General features: G+C 40.0%; 3 protein-coding genes across 6 annotated transcripts; 2 read left to right on the top strand and 1 right to left on the bottom strand.

The window, feature by feature from the left end:
• Window positions 1-105: 105 nt before the first annotated feature.
• On the bottom strand, window positions 106-17,816 carry ubr1 (ubiquitin protein ligase E3 component n-recognin 1). Of its 2 annotated transcripts, none has more exons than XM_042218210.1 (47): window positions 17,700-17,816; window positions 15,141-15,397; window positions 14,612-14,690; window positions 14,113-14,223; window positions 12,920-13,047; window positions 12,697-12,835; window positions 12,537-12,599; window positions 12,332-12,455; window positions 11,330-11,437; window positions 10,943-11,031; window positions 10,762-10,860; window positions 9,857-10,014; window positions 9,672-9,771; window positions 9,396-9,524; window positions 9,110-9,290; window positions 8,974-9,026; window positions 8,749-8,859; window positions 8,598-8,663; window positions 8,393-8,494; window positions 8,248-8,311; window positions 8,030-8,154; window positions 7,880-7,932; window positions 7,688-7,790; window positions 7,561-7,609; window positions 7,302-7,456; window positions 7,117-7,216; window positions 6,929-7,032; window positions 6,734-6,814; window positions 6,478-6,659; window positions 6,168-6,394; window positions 5,983-6,082; window positions 5,737-5,889; window positions 5,541-5,641; window positions 5,055-5,154; window positions 4,551-4,699; window positions 4,413-4,468; window positions 4,235-4,331; window positions 4,090-4,157; window positions 3,640-3,787; window positions 3,414-3,501; window positions 2,906-3,042; window positions 2,700-2,808; window positions 2,559-2,615; window positions 2,394-2,471; window positions 2,142-2,312; window positions 1,918-2,019; window positions 106-1,340 (listed from the first exon to the last, which is right to left on the bottom strand). In XM_042218210.1, the coding sequence occupies exons 1-47, from the start codon at window positions 17,742-17,744 to the stop codon at window positions 1,199-1,201; spliced, it is 5,241 nt and encodes a 1,746-aa protein (XP_042074144.1). In that variant the 5' UTR covers window positions 17,745-17,816; the 3' UTR covers window positions 106-1,198. The 2 variants fall into 2 exon arrangements, with proteins under 2 accessions (XP_042074144.1, XP_005916786.1); XM_005916724.2 differs by having other exon boundaries at window positions 6,168-6,376.
• A 12-nt stretch (window positions 17,817-17,828) lies between these two features.
• On the top strand, window positions 17,829-21,699 carry atxn3 (ataxin 3). 2 transcript variants are annotated; one of them, XM_014331935.2, is made up of 11 exons: window positions 17,829-17,938; window positions 18,447-18,611; window positions 18,714-18,758; window positions 18,868-18,953; window positions 19,036-19,102; window positions 19,180-19,267; window positions 19,346-19,475; window positions 19,613-19,776; window positions 19,988-20,144; window positions 20,261-20,325; window positions 20,436-21,699. In XM_014331935.2, exons 1-11 carry the CDS (start codon window positions 17,915-17,917, stop codon window positions 20,486-20,488), a joined length of 1,044 nt encoding a protein of 347 aa, XP_014187421.1. In that variant the 5' UTR covers window positions 17,829-17,914; the 3' UTR covers window positions 20,489-21,699. The 2 variants fall into 2 exon arrangements, with proteins under 2 accessions (XP_014187421.1, XP_014187420.1); XM_014331934.2 differs by having other exon boundaries at window positions 19,610-19,776.
• Window positions 21,700-22,829: 1,130 nt separating this feature from the next.
• Window positions 22,830-25,090, top strand: serpina10b (serpin peptidase inhibitor, clade A (alpha-1 antiproteinase, antitrypsin), member 10b). Of its 2 annotated transcripts, XM_005916723.2 has the most exons (5): window positions 22,841-22,951; window positions 23,141-23,753; window positions 23,881-24,154; window positions 24,297-24,444; window positions 24,538-25,090. In XM_005916723.2, the coding sequence occupies exons 2-5, from the start codon at window positions 23,153-23,155 to the stop codon at window positions 24,727-24,729; spliced, it is 1,215 nt and encodes a 404-aa protein (XP_005916785.1). In that variant the 5' UTR covers window positions 22,841-22,951; window positions 23,141-23,152; the 3' UTR covers window positions 24,730-25,090. The 2 variants fall into 2 exon arrangements, with proteins under 2 accessions (XP_042074141.1, XP_005916785.1); XM_042218207.1 differs by having other exon boundaries at window positions 22,830-23,753.
• Window positions 25,091-25,467: the final 377 nt, after the last annotated feature.

The following is a 25,467-nucleotide window of genomic DNA, read 5'->3' as shown; positions in this document are numbered from 1 at the left end:
TTTTTAAACCCCATTCAGAGCTATGGAACAGACTACCTACAGATTGTCTTGTGTCTTTATTTCCACAGCCTGGAAATCATGAAGTCAAACAACACAACAACAAAAAAGGAAGAAATTATATATTCACACATTTGCTAAGTGAAATGACAGAAATATAATGGAGTACCTGAAACCATACACTGGGATTTAAAAAAAGATTTTTTTCCTCTTAAATAAAACACTGCAATTGATCATTGACAACTAAAACTCAGATAATGTAGAGTCAACATCAAATGATAAAGGTTGACAATGTGTCGCACAACAGGTCATCCAATTATTTTTGATTACAAGCTTAATAAAGCTTAATAAAACTTTTTTTCTAAAAGCGATCTTGCAATATCATATTGTATTTGAATTCCCTCTATATAATTAATTTCACAATTCTGAAGGTAAGTAAGCACAGATGTGAGAGTTATGTAACTATAAGAATGGCTGAAATTCAGAAAACTGGTGCATCTGAGGACAGGATATGAGGAAGTCACTGAGACAGATTCCCGTATACTTTTCTGAGAATACTCAATCTGTTTGAAGCAATCTTGAAAATGATGTTTATTCTATATACGTTTTGCCCATTATACATGTGTCTATTTATAAGTAAAGGTGTCAGTAGGTTAAGGTTTAATTATTTGAGGAATTCTACATAATAAAGGGTCAAAGGCAAAAATGGATAGGATCTCCGAAAAAGGCTAAAGTTTTCCACATGAATGTACTTGGAAACCGCATCTTTGAACAATTATAACTTATCACAAATCATAAGTTCTAACACAAAGAGAGAGAACGCAGAAAATTCACAGCATCATTAAGAAAAAAAACACATGAAGTGATAACAGAAACGTGTTGGTGTGTGTCTGATGCTCTTCTTTATTTGAATGAGCTTCTTTGCAAATAACATTACTCTGGGAGAAACTCATCCTTACAGCAGACAATCAAACTGAAACAAGGCGACTTGGGATTAATCAACAACAATCACCCTCTATCCATTTTGACTGCCCCCCCCCACTCTCTCTGGATTCCAAAGGAGACTCATTTATGATGAAACAGGCTTTTCTGATTACAGAAGGGTTTGGGTTGATTGCTTGTGTGTGTCGTGTGCGTGCATGTGTCTTGGGAGCACAGGGGCCGTGCTCGGTATCGGCCAGTCACACAGCTGGAGCAGTCATCACAACATCTGCCACTCAAAAGCAAACATAACGTTGACCACCTCCAGGCTGCGGGCGATTTCTTCCAGGATGCAGTGCTGCTGCCACAGCTGGTTTAGCTTCCTGTAACGCTCTGGGCAAAGGTGCAACGGATTACCCCGTCTAAAACACAGAGAAACAAATGCATTCAAGGGTTTCTCAAACCCAGTATTTCACTGGTATGACAAAAAAATGTAGTCATACTTCGTAGCTGTGTAAACCACTTCTTTATGTCATAAAAAAAAAACTTAATGCTTATGCAAATCTGAAAGTGCATGAAGGTAGTGTTATAGGTTAAAGCTGCCCAAGTGTTGGGCTTGAACTGCAAGTTGCTCATCGGGGTCTACTGTGAGAATGTGCTATCACTGTGCGATCAGCACATAATTATGAATTTGAGATCTGCAACAAAGCTCAAATAAATGCATTTTTGTAGTCTACAATGGCAACAGTTTTAGCTTCAACATTCAAGTCTACAAGTGACACCAAAGTTTCAATTATATTAGCCACAGTATTGCTGTACATTGCCCCTACGAGCAACATCATCCATCTACCTTTTCATAGATGGCACAAGCTGTAAAAATTGTCTGACAAAGCCAAACAGCTGAGCTTGAGTACATCCTCCAGTCTGTATTATATAGTAGAGTTTTTTAAGTCTAAAAATACAGAAGTAATACTACAAATAAACTGAATAGGTTCTTACCCAAGATGGGGATCAGTCTCCCCATAATCATCCAAGTATGGAGCGGGATACGTGCTCCCTCGAGTCCGACTGGCCATCAGCACAATTTCACACTCTCTTATCCTGTTATCATTAAACAAAATGTGATTCAGTTAGAAAAAAAAAAAGTAAACCCAAAAGACAAACTAATTCTGGGCCTGAAATACAATTCTACTAATGTAAAATGTGCCGTGTGACTGATTAACCTGAGGAACATCCCCACTCCTGCTCCACAGGTCGCAGCGTGGGCAGTGCAAGCCCCCACGTCCTCCCCTTCCAGCTGACTGAGACAACAGGAGCTCTGAGAGCACAGCATAGCCCCACAAAAGAGACATAAAGTCGGATGCTTCCTCTCATCATCGGTGGATTTTGGACACCTGAGGACATGATGCAGACGAGTGAGAAAGGATGGACAGAAGAGAACTAGAAGATGTCAAATGAGAGGACTCCTTACTTACTTGAAATGGCTGGCTTGATTGAGGAGAGTACTGTAATCTTCAGGAAGTTCAATCAATCGATTCCTTTTCCTGGGGTATCTGTTGAAAGAGTGAGTTTATTGGCCAACTGTAGGGTTTCAATAAAACTAAAATCTATGTTGAAATAATAAAAGACCCAAAGTCTACCTGACTGTCTGGATTTTGCCTTTCAGGGCTTTGGTTACAACTGGGCTCCCACACCACCTAAGAAATAACAAGAAATAATAAGTTACAAAACTACTGACTTCACTGGGAACTAGTGTAAGATGCAATAGTGTTTTCTCCGACCTCTGAAGCAGTGGACTAACAGTTTCTCTGTGATCGTGGAAAAGCTGAAACACATTGGAGGGTAGTGCCAGGTAACTGCATAGTGCCTCCATCTGTTCTTGAGAATCAACTGCACAAGACATAAAATGTCAGCATGAATGCACAAATCTTCCTCTTCTGAATTTCAAAATGCAATAAAATTCTGACACTACTACACTGAAACCTACCAGAAATGCTAAAAAGCTCCTCTGGAGGAGGTACTCCTGTAAGGCAATTGAAAAAGAGAGCAGCACAACGCAAGAATGGTGCAATTCCTGCCTTCACTCTTTCTACTAAAGAGCTGCCAGAAACATCTGGAAGGAGCCTGATGAGAAAACCACAAAATAAGCTGTCAAATATCTGAGAATTCACCATGAAAAAGGCTGAAACTAAGTATTTGTTCCCATTATAAACAGGTAATAGCCATTCTTGTCAAATTATGAGTTAAAAATATTTATCCAACTCTGACGGTCTTACTGTCCAATACATCAAAACCTCCTGACACCTGCCACAAATGCATTTTTGTGACTAATAGCAGACATTTAAATTATAAATTAGCATTAAGAAAGGAGATCCGTTTTTGCTTAAGTTTAGTGGCTGTCAAAGTTTTTTCTTTTTTTGATGTCCATAAAAAATATGTATGGAAAAATACAATCATGCTAATGTGCTTTAAGCAGGTGTTTGAAAAACACTCACCTTCCCGTGTGTTGTGACACTGCAGAGTACAACTCTGCTGCTGCTCTCTCCTCCTTCGTCTCCTGTCCATCCCCTGCTGCAGGGACGTCTGCACAAACAAACCAATTATTTAATCATCATAATCACTCCAATTATCTCTTACTACTGGCTAGCTCCCTAAATGGTAGCTAACAGTGGTGTTATTAGATCACATTATTTTGGGGGCGGGGGGTCTGTGATTTTGTACCTGCAGAAGACAAGAGGATCTGCAGCACATGAGCCATGGTCACCAGATGCAAGATATGCAGGTGATTGTATGCAGCGCTGACAGCAGATGGCTGTAAGTCTACAGTCTCCTCTTGATAAAGTGAGGGTATCGATAGCACCAATCCAACCTGACAAAACATCCAAGCGTTATAAAACCATCACACACACTTGTTTCTTAAAGACATAATCTCTTCAATTTTAGTAAAAATTCAGAGGGTTGTCTATAGTTTCTCAATCAACAGAAAATAAAATCTCCACCATCATGTTTCCTCTTTACAGTCTTACATCTTCTGGAGTTCATGTTCATTTTCAATTGGAATCTGTTTTTATTGCACTTAACATAATACATTTATTGTATTAATCTAATGTATTAGCATGAAGCATTTGCTCAGACTAATATGTAAGAGCAGTTTCTTTCAGAGACACCTACCAGAAGATGGAACAAGTCCACCTCTAGAAGAGAAGGTGTGTTCTTTCTGCTCATGACTGGTAACAAGACTGAGAAGAGAGAAAGGACAGTTAAACTACACAGTCACAAGTCTAACCAGCCTGAAGTTTCTCTGATGACCACATACCTCCCAACATATCAGTGAAGTGCCTTTGGATGACTGCCTGAGAGCTCTTAGGTCCCTGCGTTGCTGAAAACTGAACAATGGCCTTCATGCCTGCAAGCTAAAAGAGAAGCATTTCACACAACTTTCACAGAAACCCCCTACACTAAAAGAACTACATCAATTGTTCACTACTGAGTACCTGTCTGTTCTGTAAGGACCCAAATAGCGGCTTGCCCTCCTGCTCCAGTATGTTTTCTGTGAAGATTTGCAATTTTAAGACCTGCGCACATGAATACATGCAAAGGAAAGGAGTGACAAAAGCCAACAGATGCAGTACCTATGGCCTGAATAGTGAAGGCACATGTGTTCCAGGCCATAATGGAAACACGGGGGCACAGCTCATTGGGCGCAGTCTTCAGTCCAACCCTGTGGACTGTGGTGGCGCACACAACCAGCATCTCTGTAATGCTGTCTGAAAACTTTCTCCTAGAAACAACAAACAGCACAAAATTTAGAAAAGAAAATAACAAGCGCACCATTTTAAACTTTACTTTATGTGCAAAGTGCACGTTTCTGTTACTTATACTGTTCAAACCCATTTGACATATACTTGACATAATTTGTATGGATCACCTTGGAGGACAGGTCAAAGGTCATATGTTATATTGGTGAATAGAAGCCAAATTTTAATGGATTTTTAACAGCTTTATAAGAATTGATTCAAACATTTTGAGCTAAGTGTTTACAGACAGAAAGAGTGACGCACTTGCATGCACACAAAAGCTACCAAAAGCAAAACCTCCTTGGCAGAGGTAATAAAGGCAGAGAGAGGTGCACTCACGATTCTTGCACTCCATAGCTCAGAATAGATCTAAAGTCTGGTTGGCCCTCGCCACACAGCCCAGTGCTACCATTACTACTACTGCCTTCTGTGTTACGGTCTGCAAGAAAAAAAGCAGGAGAGAACAATCATCGGTTGCACTGTGTGGTGTGTTATTAGAGGTTCACGAATAACAAGAAAAACGTATGCAAGCCGAGACTACTCCGTAGTGGCTTCTAGTAAAATCCAGACTGTGTGCAAATTAAAACACCTTCTGCAGCTGTTTTCCTGCAAGCATTCGACTCCTCACCAAATAAAGCCAATTTTTCCTATTACTCTGGTTCACATCGACACACTAAGAGCATATCAACATCTTACTCACATGTGAATATGGCAGGTGTTACACATCGAAATGTGGACTTTTGTTCATTGGTGGATCAGTTTTACATGTGTGACACTACAAACCAGTATAGTGTGCGATAACTGTATTCTGGGTTCTATTCTTACCATTATCCTGAGCGATTGACTGGAGTCCTTTAATCCTAGCAGAGAGGATCTGGATCCAACGAGGCAGCGTCAAATGCTCTCCAATTATCGCTGCGTTTTCACTACACACAGAAAACAAACATGCAAATGACTTCTTTACATTTGCACAGATAATCAAAGCACTGCAGACTGGCTGGGAGTAAGAGGATGGGCTTACTAGTCAAATGTGAGGGGTTCTAATGGGATCAGAGGTACCACAGTATTGCACAGAGACTTGCACAAGGGGCACAAGTACTCTCCATTCTCCAGATCAATGATCAATTCAGCATGGAGCCGGTTCCTGGTTGTATTTTGGACTGCCTCATAGTATCTGTTAAAAAAGAGGAAATGACACCTGTACGTGAGTTACACCGAACTTTAGTTAAGAGGCAAAATTAGTCAAATTTGTTCCCTAGTGACTTACTTTTGCCAACACGTGGCATGCATGACATGTCCACAGCTGCCAGTGTGGGTCCCCACAGCCAGATCCGGAGACATAAAGAGGGGATATGATGTTCCCGGCCCTTTAAGTGATAACCACAAGACAACGTATAAGTTAAATCTGAATCTCACAAAGTAAAATAGTATGATCAGTGAATGGAGCCTGACCATCTGCTCTGCTGCTTGGTATCTTTCCTCTGCACTGTGTCAGCACTGTGGACCTCTGGACACAAGCAGTGAGTCCCATGGCTGGAGCCTGAGCCATCACCTCCTGCTCCTCCTGGCAAAGAATGCAGGTCAGTACCTCCCTGTCGGCCGGAGTGGACCCTCGGTGAGGCCCAACAGCTACGCATAGCTCCCTCTGCTCCGTAGCACAGCTGGAGAAATAAAACAAACTACATTAGGTGAAAATTATTTCGTTTAAACCCTCACTTTTAAGTCATTGAAATACAACTACGAGGTGTTATGGTGTACTCACTCCCCAGTGGACGCTACAGTTTCTCCCTGTGTTCCACTTTCAGGCATGTTGTCATACAGCATCTTATTTGACTCAATAAAGTTCTTTTGCATTGCTGACATCTGGGCCATTATCTTCTGTCGGTGGAGCTTAGCCGCCTCTGCCTTCCTTTTCCGCTCTGCTTTTTCTTTGTCCTGAGCACTCTGGATCAACAAAACCAGAAGTCAGAATGATTTAACTCAAAGATATATTTTAAGTCACTTAAGTTTTAGTTTACCTCTTCTGGCTTGGCTGTTTCCATGCTCATGGACACTGTTGGACTGGAGTTCTCTCTAAGGCACTTGACAACCTCAAACATCTAGAAGAAAAACAGTGTTATAAAATTATAAAACTGTCCTGTCCTGAAATATGATAACTACTGATTTAACATTATGTAACAATATCTTTAATGAATAGTAAGTGAATAGCCTACCTGTAGAACCCATTTAATCATGTCTTTTTGCGCTTCCAGAGAAGGCAAAGTCTTAATCTTGGACAACAAGAGGAACACTGACTTGCCATGTTCTGCACCCATTACTGAAAAAGAGGAACAGGGATTTTACTTCTCAAAAAGTAATTACATGATTTCAAAGAGACAACAAAGCTCATTTTTCCACTCACAACGAGCCTTTAGGCTGAAATCAAAGGTCACTTCCTCCGCAGTGACATCCTCAAGCTGTGATTTCTCTTCTAGCAATGCCTGGCCAATCAGGTGCAGTGCCTGTGTGATAAAGGAGTTAATTTTGTTGCTACATTTGTATTGAGAAATAGATCTCGGGAGGGAGAAATCAGAATGTAATTTGTACCCTCTGGATCATGGCTTCCGTCCAGTGTGTTGGACGGTCCTCTGCAGCTCTCTGCAGGACGTTTCTCAGGATGTGGACCATTATGTCACAGCAGAGGAGTTGCACTATATAAGAAAATTCTGAACAAAAGGCTGGGGGCACCGGCGGACGAAGAGCTGAGCACAGACACAAGCGGGGGCAATGTTATTAGAGCCGATGAAATTACCAACCAATCTCCAGAAGACGGAGACATTTGGTGACAGAGTGGAGGGTCAGTCACCTTTATCATTGCCCTCCTGAGCTCTCCTTTTCTTCTGAGACTCTTCTGCCTGAAAGAAGTGTAATATAATCAATTAACCAAATATAGTCAACAGAAACTGTCAATCTAATTGAAGGCGCTGGTCTACCTTGCTATGCTGGGATCTTGAGTAATGGTAGAAGAATGGGTTGAACTCTACTAGATGTTCTTTTTTCACTTCGTATAACCCATGTCCCGACACTCCTGGTTTTCTAAAAGCAAAAACCGAACACAGAGATTACGAACTCGTGAAATTTACTATTAAGGCAAAACTCAATCTGTTTTCTGGGGGTTTACATACTTAAAAGTGGCAACTTTGGTGATAACGGTCTCCAAGCCTGTTTCATGGCTTTCCTAGAAAGAAAAAAACATCACCTTTGTCATTTATCCTCCCAACTAAACACCACAAAATTAAACATATAATTCAGAAATGAAGCTTTTTGAAGCATACGTTCTCTGGCAGGGCTTTGACCAGGCTACTATGAGCCATGGGCTCAATGCACAGCAGGTGGATAACCTCCCTCATTGTCACATCCTCTTTGGTCAACTGACTGATCCCGGGGACATAGCGCTCACCTGAAGAGACAGCACTGTTCAGATACTTTTTTAGGTTTTTTTAACTGAATTAAGAAATATCTCAATTTGATCAGGAGACTTTTGACAGTTTACCAATGATGGCGATCAGCAGGTAGAGCATCTCTTCTGTTAAACGGTTCCACTGCGTCAACTCGTCCTGTAAAAGAAGCTGCGTTTCATTAACACGTTTGGTGGCACGACGTTTTTTTTACTGGATGATTATTCATGTGGAGCTTGCCTGGTCTTTGCTTGAACAACTTCTATTAAAATAATCAAAGAGCTCAAATCTCAACAAGACCAGAATGAGGAAGTGGTTGGGGTCCATTTTGGAAGCAGCTATCTGTAATAGACATGATGAGGGACGTATGACATCATCACGCCGTTTGCATTTAAAACATTAAAAACTGGCATTAAAGAAGTGTTAATGCCTGACTGACACCAACCTGAAGCATGACTATATCCTTATCGTACATCTCGTCCCTGCACTTTACATCCTGGTAGTAGTACACCTGTTTATGTGAAAGTATTTATTAGGTGGAGAAGAAAGACAACAGAAAATAAAAAAGCGCTGTGCGTCCAAAGGCTCTAGTGTACCTGGCTCACCAGCGAAAGCCCATTTCTCCGCCACATTTCAGCCGAGACCTGTGCAGCCAGCACAAAGCAGCGCAGAGGATGCTCTGCCAGCTCTGTGAAATCATAGGTTGCCTGTAATGACAGAAAGACTTCGATCTCTAACAAACAACGCATGAGGAGCAGCAGTACCTCACCTATCAGCTGTCACTAAGACTACAAATCATCACATTTTCTCATGTCACTTACAGGATTTTCCAGGCGCTCAATTGCGCCAGTTCCACACAGGAGTACATACAAGCCTATGAATCACAATGTACACATGAGTAAGTCCACAGCATACAAAAAAAAAATCACTGCAAGTCTTATATACTACTTCTCCTACCAGCCAATAGTCTGGAGATGGGCAGATGTATGCTGACAGGCTCCCGTGAGACTTTATATGGACGGGCATGGAGGATGTGTTTGCACATATAGTAATCAGTGGCGTCCCTGTGGAAGGGCTGGTTATTGCACTGCTTCAGAACTGTGTGGCACTCCTTAAATGCAAGCAGCAAAATCTCATCCTAAGAGGGAAGACAGAGGCAATAAGTGAGTACAACGTTCGCTCTCCTCCTCATAAGCAGATTAAAAATTTAAAGATATCACAGTTATGCTTCAAGAAAACTCACATCAGAGGAACACCAGTCCTGAAACATAGCAAGAATATGGCGGAGCTGGATCTGCAAAGTAAAGCCAGCTTCCCATTCTGGCTCCACAGCAATGTGTTGGCCAAGCTGTCGCTTCACCTCCTCCATACCCTGGTGTAGAAAGCGAAGGATTCATTAAATATCCAGAGTGTCTAGTTGTCTTAAAGTAATGTAACACTACCAATATTACATGATACATATTTAAAGACAGACATTGCATATATTTACAAAATGACACAGTGTGAGGACCATTTGTACCTGCATGCATTTAAGAAGACCAAGAAAGACTCTGAACCCCTTCAAGAACTGCCCCCGAAGCTCTTCGGTCCATATTGAGGGTTTACTGATCAGAATATACCTGTGTGGCAAAGATTAGTGACATCTTACATAAAAGGCCATAAACAGCAAGGTATAAAGAACAAGGTGTTGCCTTCTTTAATCACCTGAGGTCGTGGAAGATGACTTGGATGCGTGAAAACTTGTCTGAGTTGTAGCCCAGGAAGACGAAGCGATTGTTATCATCTAGATGTTCGCGAAGCAGTTCCATGACGGTATCAACTATCACCTTAATCACATTGCACTCTTCGATCAGCTGTCTGGCCTATTGGAAGAACACAAATGTAAAAGAAAGCATGGAATATAGGTTAAGGGTTACAACACATACTGTTCAATATTTTAATTACACATACATACATGGCATCCAACACTTAAACCACTATGACAAGATACAGAAATGGAAAAGTGCATGTAAGGGCACATATCAAACTGATTTGTCCAACTTCACCAAACTTAAATGGCCTCCTCAGTCTCCAGACCTCAATCTTTGGGATGTGTTGGAACAGGAGATTCATATCTGATTTAATGGCTAGAGTAGGGACTACTGTGGTTACATCTGATAAGTCGACCACAATTTGGATTTAGAGCCAGACCTAAATCCAATTTGTGTGTCTCTAACCCATCTCCCTCTTCTTTCTCTCTTCCTCCCCTCACACTGAACCATCACGAATCGTCTGACTGTTGGGGTTTCTCTGTAACATTGTTGGGTCTGAACAGTACAATATAAAGGTGCTTGAGATGACTGTTGTTTGATTTGGCGCTATATAAATGAAACTGAATGAAAACAGATACTTTAGAACAACCTGCAGAGAGCCATTTTCAGCATATATCACACACATATGGATGTTTGCCAGTGTTAATCCTTGAAATCATTCCTGCTAAACAAAGGTTACTAAAGGTTCACTTTTTTTCCCCACCGGAAACGTGAATATTTAATTGGTGTGTTTAAAAAGGATGTGTACTATATTTACATGCAGTATCATATGACTTCTGGCATTGAAACAACACTCACTAGTGTGGGAACAGTGAAGATCTGAACAGACAGAGCTGTGATGGATATATTCCTCTCATGGTCATCATTGATGAAGTCCTTCTGCAGCTGCTTATAGTGCTGAAGAGACAATGATGAGGAACATATTAGTGGAATGGGGAAAAAATGCAAAACAGTTTACATTTTAAAATGTTTTACTTACCTTTGTAAACTCAATCGCAAAAAGCCTCTTGCATTCGGTATCCATTAGCATGCTGCAGAAAATCAGCTCGTGCACTATCTTGCGAGCTCCTGGAGGAAATAAGAAAAAAATGTGTTCAACAGAATCATAGTGAGGCTCAGGCTCAAGCTCTACACTACTGTCTGCAAATTAAACCATAAATAGCATCATCTGTAAGTGACTGGTAAGTGTGTGAGGCTGCAGGAGCTTGAATGGAATATATGACAGCACAACAAATACAGTGGCATAACACTTAAAAGGCATTGTTGATGAATAACCTGTTTAATATTTTTTCTTTTTTTAATAAGAACATCTCCTAAAGTCCATTAATTAGTGTGAGCTTTATAGACTGGGCTGAGGCCTGCTTACCTTTGAACATCCTGGCATCATGCAACATGAGTCTGCTAATGAGGCAAGGTCGATCTCTGTCCACGTCTGGCTGTAGCGCCACCTGACAGAAGGCTTGCCTGAAACCCACTGCACAAAACAGATTACCAGTCATACAGCTGTACATGTACAACAGGCAGTTTTCATGTGTCAGCACAGGGTAAACACAGCTGTTTCTGATAACATGAATCATGGCCCTGTTCCCGTTAAACTGGCCAGGCCACGTGTGTTTTTCATGTGTACCCACTGCACTGGCTGTGACACAGTAAACAGACTGTAATTAATTTATCTGTGACACTTGTGTGTTACCCTGCTAAGACAAGCCAAAATGGCCATGTTGAAAAAGACCTATTTAGACATCTGCGAACAATCTTTGCAGATCTAGGACATAATGTACGTGAGTGGTCTCCACTGTTGCCCACATTTATGCTTGTCCTGGTACACTGCATGTTAATTACTGTGTAGTCATGTCCCGGTGTTTTATGTACAGAGCCAGCAAATAGAAATAAATAAATAAAAATAAAATGCTGGGATGTTTTTCCTCCTGGGTCCCCGCTCTTTGTTGTGGTCAGTGTTCTAGTTTTTCCACTTCTTTGTACATTCCCTAACTCTGATCGTCCATTCTGATCATTTCAGCATTCTAATTCCAGGAAGGTGGTTACATTTGTGAAACCTTATATATGATGCTATGACTATTTACCCTTAAACTGAGGCGATGATTGCTATTCTCTCACTGATGAATTCAAAAAACGCAGCACAAAAGTAGCTGGAAATGCACCGGAGGAATCGACTGTGCTGAACAGGACAATCGTAAGAGTTGCAGGTTCTTGAGAGGTGTATGTTAAGTTACATTGTACGTTACAGCGTAGATTTCCCACCGAGGCATAAATCAGGTGTCGGGTGTACATATTCTGACTAAAAAGACACATTTAAAAAGTTCACAACTGCCAGGTAAAGCTAACAAGTTTGTGTGATGTAGATTACCTGAGTAACTTATTATTTTCTGGAACCAGGAGCCGAGGTGCAGAGCAAAAGTTTGATGAGCCATTACTACTGAGTGAAGGATCTCCACACGCAGTGGCTGCTGGGAAATTTGCACTGAGTTTGCCTGCAAAACAACAGCATTTATGAAATGCAAAACTGAAAAGCGATAACATATTCCCAAGCTTAGCAGTGGGATCGTGTTTACCCTGATACGTTCTTGCGCTTGCTGGCAGGAGGTAAAGCTTCCTCTCTTTACTGCCCGCCGACCCTGCGTCCAACAGTTGACAATAATTATATCAAGTGCCTCCATTTAAATTCACAGTCATTTAAATTAAACCTTTCAGGTAAACAACCTAAAGAAATACCTCTTTATCAATGAGCGTTGTGTGTGTCTGTGCTTCAGCTAGATCACAGTTAACCGACCGCTGCAGGGTGTAGATCACATGGTCGTACGAGTGATGCTCATCGTTGTAGAGAACACAGTAATATGTATTGTCTTTAATCCTGTATGGATGAAGAAATACTCTGTCAAACTTAAGAAGAGTCTTTGAAGTTCAGATTATATTTTGGAAACTTGACAGGTTGTACCGAGGCTGAAGTTCAGCTGGCAGCTCAAAGTTCTCCTCCCACACCAAAAAATCTGTGACATAGTGCAGCAATATCCGGAACAGCTTCTCGGCACGTCCGTATAACTCCAGGTCCAGCACGCAATCATCCTACCCAAAATGAAAAAGCATAACGGAGGATTCAAAAATTCACATCTTAATTTAAACAATTAAAAAAACTTGGCACATTGCAGAGATGTGTAACTATAGTAAAAATGCATCATTTTACAGGTCAACACTGACAGTGGCAGAGAACAAAAACAAACAATAACTTCACACAAACAAAAGTGAACATGACATGGAATAACCATTATTAATTCCTCATTTCCTGTGTCTTACTGGGTATGGTCTAAATATTTGTCTTAATTAAAGCCAAGCAAGCAGCTGGTCTGGTAACATTAATATCAAATCCCCTGAGGACAAACATTTCACATAGCAGCACAGCATTTCCTCCAAATGTCCAATGTCGACTACGCTAACCAAACGAACGATACAGTGAGTTTATCTTGACGTTACATCACTGTGTGAGAGCAAACACTAGAATCTACTGTAATCTAACCAACAAGAGATCTGGATGGAAAAGAACACAAGGTTTTCATGTCCAAAGCAGATGTGCTGCTATGGTAATGTGATTTGTTGAGCACAGGTTCAGATCTGATGTAAAGAGCACAAAGCACCCAGCCAGATCGAGGCCAGGGATGTGCGTTTCTGCGAGGAGAAGCACCTGCTGTTTACGGAAGAAAGAAAAAGCGCAGTGCTGTCAAACAGTATGTCTACTCAAAGCCCCTGAGCATGACGGTAAGCACAAACGCTGTGATCAGCAAAGAAAGGCCTGACAAACAACAGCTGCCAGCAAAATCAGCAGCCTTTTGTAGGAGACGCTGTGAACTGAATAAATCTCCAAACAGTTGTGCAGAATTAAAGGCTGCTCTTAACTAGACTCACCCACTGCTGTTTTCCACTAGTTTCAATTTAACATCTCTTAAATTATTATTTTAGATGATTTTCTTGGTAACTTTTTTTTCTTTTTAATTCACACAGTCAAACCTACCACCAAGAGAGCAGCAACCAGCACTAAGATGGGAAAATAAGCATTCTGGGGTCACTGACACAGAATGGGACAAGTACACCCACCCCTCCTCCACTTCCTTCTTTCTGCTGTATTACGCAACTCACCGTTACCATGGCATTGGCTGCCCCTGGGTCATGTTTGGAGCAATAAGGGCCAATCTTCCAGGCTTCCACATCTCCACAATCACAGAACCCCCCGCCTGATGATGCATGCATCTGGAAAAAAAAGCATATCAGTGATGAGTGCATGTGATTAACAGACACACGCAATTGCAATTTCTTTAAACATGTCCTTTAGTTATGCAACACTGAGGTTCCAACATATATGACAAAGATCAAAGACGATATCCTATAATTTAGAAAGGGTATAGATAGAAATAGGATTGCACACTGTGCACACTGTGCAGAGAAGTGAATCACTTAAGAGTGGTGACTGACAATGACAAAGCATGGAAACAGTAGTAAGAAAAGGGGGAGGGAGTCCTGTTACAGATTAGAACTCCAGGGATGAGTGACTTCCATTCATTCAAAGGTTGGTACAGACACCGTCCACTAAAAACTGCTGGAATCCATTAAAAATATAAACATTTATACTAAGACCAACCTTGTAGCGATGGCTTTTGTGAACACTATCCTGGAAGCAGTCCATGCACAGGACACAAGTGGGATCTATCGCACAATCCCTGCAAGAAGTGGAAGACATGTATTTTTTTACTTGGCAGAAAGACAAAAGTCTAACACTAAAGAGTGCTATACTCTAGGTCAGGTGTGTCAAACATAAGGCACAGGGACCAAAATCGGCCAGGCAAACAAACCAATCCGGCCCACTGGACAACTTCGTTTTATATCTTTTACTAATGATAATGATAATCTGGGGATTAAATGTGTAATTAAACTTCTTTATACCAATAAAAAGGGGGTCTTTATTTGGTCCGGTCCATTTCAGATCAAAGAAAGTTCTATGTGACCCAAAATGTAAAATGAGTTTGATATAAACTAAGCTGCTTGCCAAGTGTTCTCGCTTTTAGTCATTTAGTGCCTATTTTAATTCAGACCCCATAAAATTGAATATTTTACCACAGCTTTCCTGTAGAAACTTAGTAATTACAGGGATTTAGAAGAGCTGTTCAGACCTGCAGGAGTAGACCGTTTCGCCCTCTTTAAACACACGTCCACAGAGGTGGGACGAGGTACTCCCCTCCTTGAGCTTTTCCAAACCCTCTTGAGGATCCTCTCCAAAAAGGAAACACTCCAGAGGGTGCAGGAGACGGCTCTGCATGAGCTCCTCCTCTTCCTGAGGGCTGGAGTCTTTTAGGCAGAAGATCTGAGGCACCTGCTCCTTCAAGTAGGAGAGCAGTGCTGCTCTGCTGTCTGCTGCCTCCTGCCATTCCTGTGAGACAAAAGAGAAGAGCTTTACATCCTTGCTTTCTACCTTCTAACACAAATCTGCATGAACTCGCCATAGTAACGATGTGCAGATAAATGTTTCCTTTTAGTAATGCATTATGCCCAAAAAAAAAATCTTTCTTCTGAGGATCCTGACTTCTTCATGAAGGCAGAAGTGCACACCATGTTAAGTGCCGATTAAAAAAAAAAAAAAGGTTAGATCTAGATTAATCCATATTTAGTAATTGATGACTAATTTTTTCAGTCCTCGATTTGTAATGCAACTGTAGACTCTACATTAGCCTACAAATCTAAATAAACAGCATGGTATAAATAACCTTGTGCTGTGTGATTAATCTGTTCTTCTGCTTGGCCTTCAGCCCAATCATAAAGTAGACCGTATGCAAACAGGAGAGTGCCACGAGGAGCCGTTCGAGTTGCACATGAGATAAAACGGTTTGTTTAATTCACATGAAGGGTAGAATTATATTTCCCTTTGTCGACAGCAGTTGCATTATCATTACTCTGAAGACAAACTGAAGTGGACTAAACATAACTGTTCCTGAGAGGAATTATTTACAGTGGTTTAACTAATCATTCCAGACTTCAGAAGGATGGAATAGACTGGAAATGTGCAAATTTCCATATCAGACAGATGACTTCATTTAAAATGAATGGACTAAAGCGAGATGTCAATTGGTCAGCTTTCTTAAACTTTTTTATATATGTGGAAAAATAGTCTCAAAGTTTTCTTCTTTTTACAGTTGACAGTGAAAGCAAAAGCTCAAGTTTTCTTTTTAAAAGTAATTCAGCAGTCAGGGAGTGCAACCATTTAGGCATTTAAAATAAGCTTTATATTGAAATTATATTGAAATTGACATTAAACATACTGCTTCTACTTTTATTTGCATTGCTTTCCTGCTGTGTGCTTCCAGTGATGTGATTGTTTGCCTACTACTTTTCAACTACACAAGAACAAACATTCATAGGGGACAGATTGATTTTTTTCAACATACATACAAAGACTCAAGCTAAAAACTGAAAAAATAAATAAAAACACTGATATTAATAAAACACATATAATTCTGTACACAGTTATATTGCTCTTTTCATGGTTACTGACTCACTACACCTTCCTACACTTTATTATTCTAAATTTATTTTGACACAAGGAAAAAACTGATAAAGCATAGAATAATCTAAATTTATAGGCATAATCTTTCTCTGATTTTCTATAACCATATAACAATAACATTCATTCTTCTGGGCACTGTAATAGTTTCGTCAGAATATCATATAATGTATTGACAGAAAGGATTCTGCCAAAAAATATTTGCCAAAAAATGCCTTCTGGTATTTAAACTGCTGTAAAAGATTTGCTGGCCTTTAGTCTGTCAAACAAATCTCATGAATTATATGAAGTCATTCTGAGTCAGAAAGTATATTCCTGTCACAAGGAATAAAGTGCAACGAGTTTTTTACAATTAACTTTTATTTATCTTTTATTCATCCAGGTAAAATTATCATTTAAATTACAAATGTGTAAAAGAGATCTCTTTATACATATTTAGATATAGATAAATAGATATAGATAAGCCCTTCATAAATCCTGTTGACTACAGCCTATTTACCAACAGAAACAAGGATATGACATCGGTAATCTGGTGAGCTGTTCTTCAGTATGATTATTCAATGGTACTGGTGCGTGCAGTGCTTTTGCAGTACTACACTCTTAATGTAGTTACTCAGACTGCACAAGGCATCACATTGTTTTCATATTTGTTGGAGTTGATATAATAAGACTGGATAGACAACATTTCTGAAACAAATGCATCGCTGCTGCTGAGCCCAGTTTCTCTTTCACACTGACCGACATGGCCGATGTTAATGATAGACGTAATGCAGCAAGAGCCCGAGGTTTGAAGACAGCCAGGGCGTTGATGCTGCAAAGTGTGTAAACTCATGGCAACTCATGGACAAAAGCGACTACCAAGATATCACAGGATGCAGCAGACGGAGGAAGACACATGCCGTGTTTTCTCTGTCGTTGGTGTCTACTCAGCCAAGTCTATCGAACCACTGACGCAGGGCAATAAAAATATTGCACTTAACCATTGCATTATTGACGGTAGTTAGGCAGCTAGCCTACAGCTAGCCGCAAGTGCTAGCTTGGGAAGTATGATAGCCTTTCACTGCGTGTTCGAATCGTATTGCTCAGAGGAATTAACACACTACACTTCACTGTTCTGTCCGAGCCCTTCGGTCACTACTGTCAGTTATATTAGCCAACTTAAAAAAAATCATACCTTGCTGAGCTCTAGTCCGTCTAGGTTTTCCTCACTCTCCGCCATATTCCATTTGCCGTAAAGGAGGAGGTGTCGCTAGGAGACTGTTCTTACGACCAGAACCTATCGCCGATGCTGGTGCTGTATGAGCCCAGCCACTAGACGGCGCCGGTCGAGATTGCTCCGTACACGGCGGGGCTGGAGGTCAGAGTTGAACGTTTGACAGAAAGCTGAACATGGATTCCATATTTCACGAGAAAGTAAGTTAAAAATATATATCTCAAAGTATTCATGGCCACACTGTTGGTCGTCTTTATTCGGGAATGTTCTGGACTCGTGACTGCACTTTGTTTACCAGGATTATGTAGCTGTTACGATATATGGGGTAATGTTTAGCAGTATTGTTGTCCAGACAGCTAAAATGCTAACTCACTTGCTAATATGAGATGTTGAAAAGTTTCCATTCAGCTTGTAGAATCAACGCAGAAGGCGTCTTTACTTCCGCAGTCGTGTTATTTTTCTCATTTTTAGCAAAAGCATTAACTTAATCTAGCAATCTTTTGTTACAGAGGACCAATAAGATCAGTTGTGTATGTTGTTTACGTAGTTTAGCTAGCTCTGTGTTGGTTCCAGTTACTGATGCGAGAACAAATTATGAAATCGATTATTTCACCTTCATAAAGCTACCAAAGTTGTTGCGGACCCCTTAAAATCATACTGCCGGGTGAGTAACAAAACCATTTAACAATACCGATTCTTAATTTGCAGCAAGAGGGCTCCCTTTGCGCCCAACACTGTCTTAACAACCTGCTACAAGGAGAGTATTTCACTCCTGTGGATCTATCCTCAATTGCTCATCAGCTCGATGAAGAGGAGAGAATGAGGATGGCAGAGGGAGGTATGGCCAGCGAGGAGTACAGGACCTTCTTACAGGTGATTAGAGACAGAGCGGAAAATAAATACCTCATCAGCATATCTATGGATGTTATGCACAGTTACGTCATTTTTCTTATTGTACTCAATCTATGTTTATAGCAACCATCAGGAAACATGGACGACAGTGGGTTCTTTTCCATACAAGTGAGTTTTAAAAATTCACTCTTTATAAGAACGTATTTCTTTTAATAAGTAAGTTACATTTTGTTTTGGTTTTTTTTTTGTTTTATGATTGTTTTTTGGGTTTTCGTAGGTAATTAGCAATGCTCTTCGAGTGTGGGGCTTGGAGCTAATCCTCTTCAACAGCCGCGAGTACCAGAGCCTGATGATAAATCCAATGTAAAGCTCTCAGTTAGGATTATATTATGTAACAGCAAATTTGTATGTACATTTTAAGTTGATTTTGACTTCAATGTTTCAGAAATGAAAAAGCCTTCATTTGCAACTACAAGGAGCACTGGTTCACTATACGCAAACTTGGACAACAGGTACGAAGTACATGTTTTCATGAATGATATTAATGCAGCTTCCTTTACTAAAGTTTTTCATTCTATTTTCATTCCAGTGGTTTAACTTGAATTCCCTTTTGACTGGACCAGAATTGATATCAGACACCTATCTAGCCCTTTTCCTTGCACAGTTACAACAAGAAGGTATTGAAAAAAAAAAACTTTCATTCACTTGTTTAGATGTTGCACTGCAGAAAAGATTACAGCAATTTATTTGTGCAGGGTATTCCATATTTGTGATCCGAGGAAACCTTCCCGAGTGCGAAGCAGAGCAGATTCTTGGAATCATGAGGGTCCAGCAGCAGCAGCGGCCCAGATTGATTGGAGAAGAGGAGGCCCAGACTAGTTCAGGGTATGTATGTGTAGCCTGTGTGGTATGGAGGACCCAGGAGATGCTCATAAAGGAGTCACATACATTTTGTTTTGTACTGCTTAAAAGAAACTTGTGACTTACCTTTGACAACTGATTTAGTTGTTCTCTAACAGTAGCAGGTCAGTTGCTCTGGGCCAATCAGAGATGGCCTTTGGTGTGGAGGATGAAGTTGTGGATGAAGATGAAGAACTGAAGAGAGCTTTAGCACTCAGTAGACAGGACATAGATGTGGAAGATGAAGAAGCTGATCTTCGCAGGGCCATACAGCTCAGTATGCAAGGTACAGTACAGGTCATCTAAAAGTTTAAAAAATGTTGTATTGTTGTAATTGTAGTTTACAAGAAAAGAGACTACAAAATAGCACTGTAAAGTAAAATTTTTATAGTGATAGTTAATTTTTATCTATAAAAAAAAATTCTGGTTAGCACTAACATTGCTTTAAGTAATATGCATGCATATGCAGTATGGATATCTATTTTTCCATATTACAGGAGCAGTTATGAGCAACAAGTCTTCAGAGTGTGGAGTGGGAAATGTAAAATCAGGGAGCCAGGCAGCAGGAAGTGCTGCAAGAGAACAGAGAGAAGGCCAGAATGAGACACTTACAGCTGAGGAACTGAGGAAGAGAAGACAAGCCTACTTCGATCGGTAAGTTTAACTAAAACACTCCTGCAATGACAACTGCATATCGCACCTTCTTTTCAAAGTATACCGAGAAAGTATTGCATGGATTTTGATATAAGTCCACTGTGTTTACTGTTCAGGCAGCAGCAACAAACTCAGACAAACATTCCTCAACCAAAAGATACTCAACCAACTGGAAGCTCAGGTCAGCAAATCTTTTTTTTGAATGTAAATATAATACATACTTTGTGATTTATTTAATATTCTACTCAATTTAATGGAATCTAGTAACACAAGCCCACTTGCTTTTACTAGGTTCAGTAAACGCTGGCTCTGAAGGGGACCAACAACCAAAACCCAGCCAGTGAAATTGTGGAAGGTTTGCCTGTATTGTTTACCAGCTGCCTGGATTGGCAACCCGGTACAGGGTTAGCTTGTCTCCCTCCTCTAACCTTTTGCACATGCGGACCTGAGGACAGTCAGAAGGCTGACAGTTTACCCCTGGTTAGTTCACTGACTATAAAGGCTATAAAGAAGAGGCAGCACTTAATCCAGCTCAGTGAAGTACTGAGATGGGGAAAAGATTGACGAGACTCATGATGCAGTTAATCCAAGTTTGCAATTGCCTTTTTAACCATGGCGCCTTCTCTTTCTATTGTATACACTTTTGTATTCTTTTTTTTGGCTTTTTTTTTTTTGGCTTTGGCTTTTGTGTTTGTTTGTTTGTTTGTTTGTGTGAAAGACGGGCTACCCCTGAATATCACAGAAAGGGCGTGTTTTGTTATTTTGTGATGATGACATGTTGACACAGGCATTCTATGAAAGCCATATGAGACCAATGCTTTGGACCATAGATAAAAGCTTTTAAAGCTCTTTTCACCTATGGGATATATAATATTGCTGGCTTCATCAGTATGTTAAAAACGATGCTGTTGTGTCATTCAGAGAAAGGTCACTTTTACATTAATGTTTCTCACTGCTTCATTCAGACATGACCACAACAGAGACACAGAGAAACGCAGTATGCGCGTGATATTTGGCATATTGTCAGCACTGACTCTAGTGAAGTGTCATCATATCCTTGAATATATGTTCTTCAGCTACAGAGCAGGATCTGTGTATGTGTGTGTGTCCTGCATAGTGCTTCAAGATGAGCTGCCCCCACCCTTGCAGACAGGCTTGAGAGAAATCACACTTCTAGATTGGGAGTATCAAAAAGGCATTATGGAAAAATGCTTAAACCTTATTGCAGACATACATCCTGTTGCTCTTTATGGTGTTCTTTAGTTAACTGAGCAAACTTGAAAGATTAAAGAGAGGCACACACGGCTATATTCTCGTGCGTGTGCCTTTCTATTAATGCGACTGCGTGCTGAAAGCTACACATAAATCATACTAAAGCTGACGTATTAAGTTTGCCATTGCATCTTATACAGAAATGTGACCAGGTTGCTCAATCAGGCATGGAGTCTGATTTAGATGTCATCAGATTCTTTGGAAAGAAGAGGTGTTCTAAAAAGGGGCTAATGACAGTGAGTCCTTTTATAGTAGACTTGAGTGTGTAGAACAATATATATATATATATATATATATATATATATATATATATATATATATATATATATATCACCAGAAAAAAAAGATCCTCCTTAAAACCTTTACTACCACTAACATCTGTGGGTTATTTATTCTTTACATCATCGACCTCGATACATGACAGTCTACAGGTGGTCTCCCCAGGAATTTAGAGAGCTGCATATTTTGGATGTCGTGGCGTTATTACTTATAAGTATGCATGTAGGCGTAATGAATAGGTGATTAGGCAAGGCTTACAGACACAATTTAAGGGTGTCTTGTCCTTTTTGATCAGATTGATGAAAAAAAATGTGTAGGACTTTTTGCTGAATCTAAATTGCTTATCACAGATGCATTGTTTTTTCTTATTTTTGTCCCGAATAAGTGGGGAACAAAGAAGCATTGTGTAAACATGAATAGTTCCAGCAGTGTATGATCACACAAGCCAAAATTCTGGCATTTCCAGCCTCGTTTTGTTTTGGGTTTTCTTTTTTTTCTTTTTTTTTGGGGGGGGTACACGTTAGAAAATCAAAGATTCATTGGTTTCATTTATTTGCTGATTATGACCTTGAAAATGGGGGGGGGAAGCAATTTCAATAAATGAAGAAAATGTCAAAAATGTGTCACATCACCTACCCTTTGAGGAAGTGGTTGATTTGACTTATTCTCACTTATTTTTCTCTACAGGACCGTAAAGTCCTGAAAGTGAGAATCTGTCCTTGTGACTACACCAAACTACAGCATTAAAACACTTTACATTCATTCAGAACATCGAACTGACCATTCAGCGCAAATGTGTCTTGATGCATTCACTAACATGTTAGATGTCATGCAAAGTTTGGCTTATTGTGCTGGATGATTTTTAAGACGATTCCAAGGTTTTGTTCCCGTTCTGTTTCCTTGGATCTACTATTTTTTTCTATTTAAAATGCACTTGTGAAAAATTAGAAAATGTTGGTAGTTGGGTTTTTTTTTTTATTCTTATTTTATTCACTGTGTTCTTAAATTCATTATTTTTGTTATACTTCATGTTAGAACAGCACATTCTTTCATTTAATATATTGGTTCTCATTCCAGGATTAAAGTGAAAATCACTCCCAATGCTTCTCGTGTCTCATTTACTTATCGATTGATTCTTATGGATTCACCTCTGAATACGTGTTTTGTGGTTAATGTGTAACATGTAGAGCACACTTGCACTTTGTTCCCCCAAAAAAATACAGAAATTTCAGGCACAATCTGGGCCAAGCTGAAAGGTACGTGTGTTATTTCGTTAAACTTAAAAACAAACTGAATTTTGGAGCGTTTTCTAAGTATAATGAAGAAATGAGTATTCAGTTGGTGTAATCTTATAACTTTTTTGTAGATTTAGTGATTGTGCTGCTGTACAGTGGTGCTTTTTTTTTTTATTTCTCGTTTCTGGGTGTGCACCCAAAACTTTCCAGGTTCTGATTTTGATGTTAAACACAATGAAGATGGCCTGTTTTCTCTTTGTGGCCCTCCTGTGCTTTCTGACTCCTATCCACCAAGCTGAACCTAACAGTGCCACCATCTCAGATCTCTCCTTCAAAAATATGGACTTTGCCATGAACCTTTACAGAAAGATATCCAGTTACAATGACAAGAACATCTTTTTTTCCCCCCTGAGTATCTCTACCAGTTTTGCGGCTCTTCTAATGGCTTCTGACGGTGTCACACACAAGGAGATCCTGAAGGTACTAAACCTGGAGGCGCTGGAGAGGGCCGACCAGCCGGATCTTATCCCTAAGCTATTTCAACTCCTTCACGAGAACGTCACGCAAAATGGATCGCTGAAATTTGATCATAGCATGGCCTTGTTTATCCAACCCCAATTTATCATAGAGAGGGAGTTTGAAACCAAAATCAATAAGTTTTTTAATGCAGATATCAAAACTGTTGATTTTGCGGACACAACAGAGAGTATCAGAGTAATCAATGAGTACATTAGGGACAAGACTGGAGGCAAGATTACAGAGATGATTTCAGCCTTGGACGAACAAACCAAACTCCTGTTAATGAATGCAATTTTCTTTCAAGGTAAATTAAATCTTTTTTGCACACTTTAGATTTTGGGTTTATGTGCTATTAATTATACTAATATTCATGTCTGCACCTTTGAACTTTTTTGTTTATAACTAAACGTACAATATTACCTGCTCCACAGGAGCCTGGAAGATGCCTTTCAACTCCAATTTGACTCGAAATGCACCCTTCTACATCGATAATTATAATATTGTGCAGGTGCCTATGATGTTCAAAGAAGACAAGTACTACACTGCAGAAGATGTTTCTCTGAGAGCCAAAGTGCTGAAACTGCCATACCAAGAGGGTGTTTCCATGCTTATCCTGCTCCCCAACCCAGACATGGACTACACTATGGTGGATGATGAGATTACTGCAGAGAGGTTTCAGAGCTGGATCGCAAAGCTGAGAAAAATGTACATGCGGAAAAATGCCTCGCTTTAACCAAGTGTCTGCATATTTTGTTGTTTAGCTGTAAAAATTCTAAATGACCATCAAACAATGCCTGCAGCAGATGAGCCAGTCTATTCAACATGTCAACTCATGTCTTGTTTGCAGGAAACTAGAAGTCAAGATGCCCAAATTCAACATGGAGCAGTCGTATTCCCTGCATAATCTCCTACCAGATATGGGCATGACCAGTGTCTTTAATAATTTGTCCAATTTGACAAAGCTCAGTGAGGACAAAGGGCTCAAGCTGTCAGAGGTTAGTTGTCACTTTCGGTATCATGTAGCGACACATGTGCCTGTTCCCCAAATAGTGCAGCAAAACACTTTTAACCTTGCTGTGAAATTGTAGGTGCTTCACAAGGCCATGGTTGATGTGGATGAGACAGGAACAACTGCAGCAGCTGCCACAACAATCGGTATCATTCCATACTCCCTGCCGAGGACCTTCACTATAAACAGACCCTTCTTCTTCTTCATATACCATGAAAACACAAACTGCCTGCTGTTCATGGGGAGGGTGATTGACCCCACCAAAAAATAGTTTTGCCACTGTAATGTGTTCATTCTTAAGTGGCTTCTACATGACTCATTTGGTGGATGTTTTAATCCCAGACAGTTTAAAGCTTGTTTTTTTCTGTTCTGTTCCTACAACATAATTCACCAATAATAATAAAGACGTCACCTGCATCACAAACTTGGATCTTTTAAATGTGCGTACATCTCCAAATTATGACAACCAGAGTAAATGTAATCACTTAATCGACAAATTACTGCTGTAACTGCATCTGTCAAACAAAAACATCAGTACCACTTTCTAATAATGCACATCTTATCAGGTTATTAAACTGATGCTACTGGTTGACTATAATAATTGTAAATAAAAATTCTTCTTTTGCCTTAAAGGTTTTGTTTACAGTAATTTTAAAAAAAAGGAACTCTAGACAAATTTATTTCATTTACCTGATCACACACACACCCCACCCACTCTACAAGTCTCAGTTTGCATGTTAAACAATGTTCATGACAGTACAATCGAACAGCATGGCTAAAGTTTTCAAAGTTGCATCTGAGAAAACCATAAGAGCCCCTTTAGACAGATGAGACCCAAGTGCACAATGCACAACGCCATGTTTTGTGAAAACCAAACACAACATATCATATCAAAGGACTTTTGGGATCTTGTGGTCATTGAGTCATAAGTGAACTCTTTGTATGCAAATGAGTCAAATGATCAAATTTCAATGTGTAATGAAACAGAACATTGCGGGTTTGGGCAAAG

Source organism: Haplochromis burtoni, unplaced genomic scaffold (assembly GCF_018398535.1).
Source record: "Haplochromis burtoni strain Fernald_Lab_line unplaced genomic scaffold, NCSU_Asbu1 Contig_16, whole genome shotgun sequence".
Taxonomy (NCBI): Eukaryota; Metazoa; Chordata; class Actinopteri; order Cichliformes; family Cichlidae; genus Haplochromis; species Haplochromis burtoni.
The sequence above is the reverse complement of the archived record's forward strand: the minus strand, read 5'-3'. Positions and strand labels throughout refer to the sequence as shown.

What these genes read in the sequence shown, in the direction of transcription:
- ubr1 (XM_042218210.1), bottom strand. Translation starts at nt 17,744, where the DNA reads ATGGCGGAGAGTGAGGAAAACCTAGACGGACTAGAGCTCAGCAAG. An exon ending in GAAACGGTCTACTCCTGCAG is followed by an intron (nt 14,691 to 15,140) that starts GTCTGAACAGCT and finishes CACTTCTTGCAG; the next exon opens with GGATTGTGCGATAGATCCCA. An exon ending in AATCAAGCCAGCCATTTCAA is followed by an intron (nt 2,313 to 2,393) that starts GTAAGTAAGGAG and finishes TCATGTCCTCAG; the next exon opens with GTGTCCAAAATCCACCGATG.
- atxn3 (XM_014331934.2), top strand. Translation starts at nt 17,915, where the DNA reads ATGGATTCCATATTTCACGAGAAA. An exon ending in ATTCCATATTTCACGAGAAA is followed by an intron (nt 17,939 to 18,446) that starts GTAAGTTAAAAA and finishes CTTAATTTGCAG; the next exon opens with CAAGAGGGCTCCCTTTGCGC. An exon ending in CATACAGCTCAGTATGCAAG is followed by an intron (nt 19,777 to 19,987) that starts GTACAGTACAGG and finishes TCCATATTACAG; the next exon opens with GAGCAGTTATGAGCAACAAG.
- serpina10b (XM_042218207.1), top strand. Translation starts at nt 23,153, where the DNA reads ATGTTAAACACAATGAAGATGGCCTGTTTTCTCTTTGTGGCCCTCCTG. An exon ending in GAATGCAATTTTCTTTCAAG is followed by an intron (nt 23,754 to 23,880) that starts GTAAATTAAATC and finishes CCTGCTCCACAG; the next exon opens with GAGCCTGGAAGATGCCTTTC. An exon ending in AAGGGCTCAAGCTGTCAGAG is followed by an intron (nt 24,445 to 24,537) that starts GTTAGTTGTCAC and finishes GTGAAATTGTAG; the next exon opens with GTGCTTCACAAGGCCATGGT.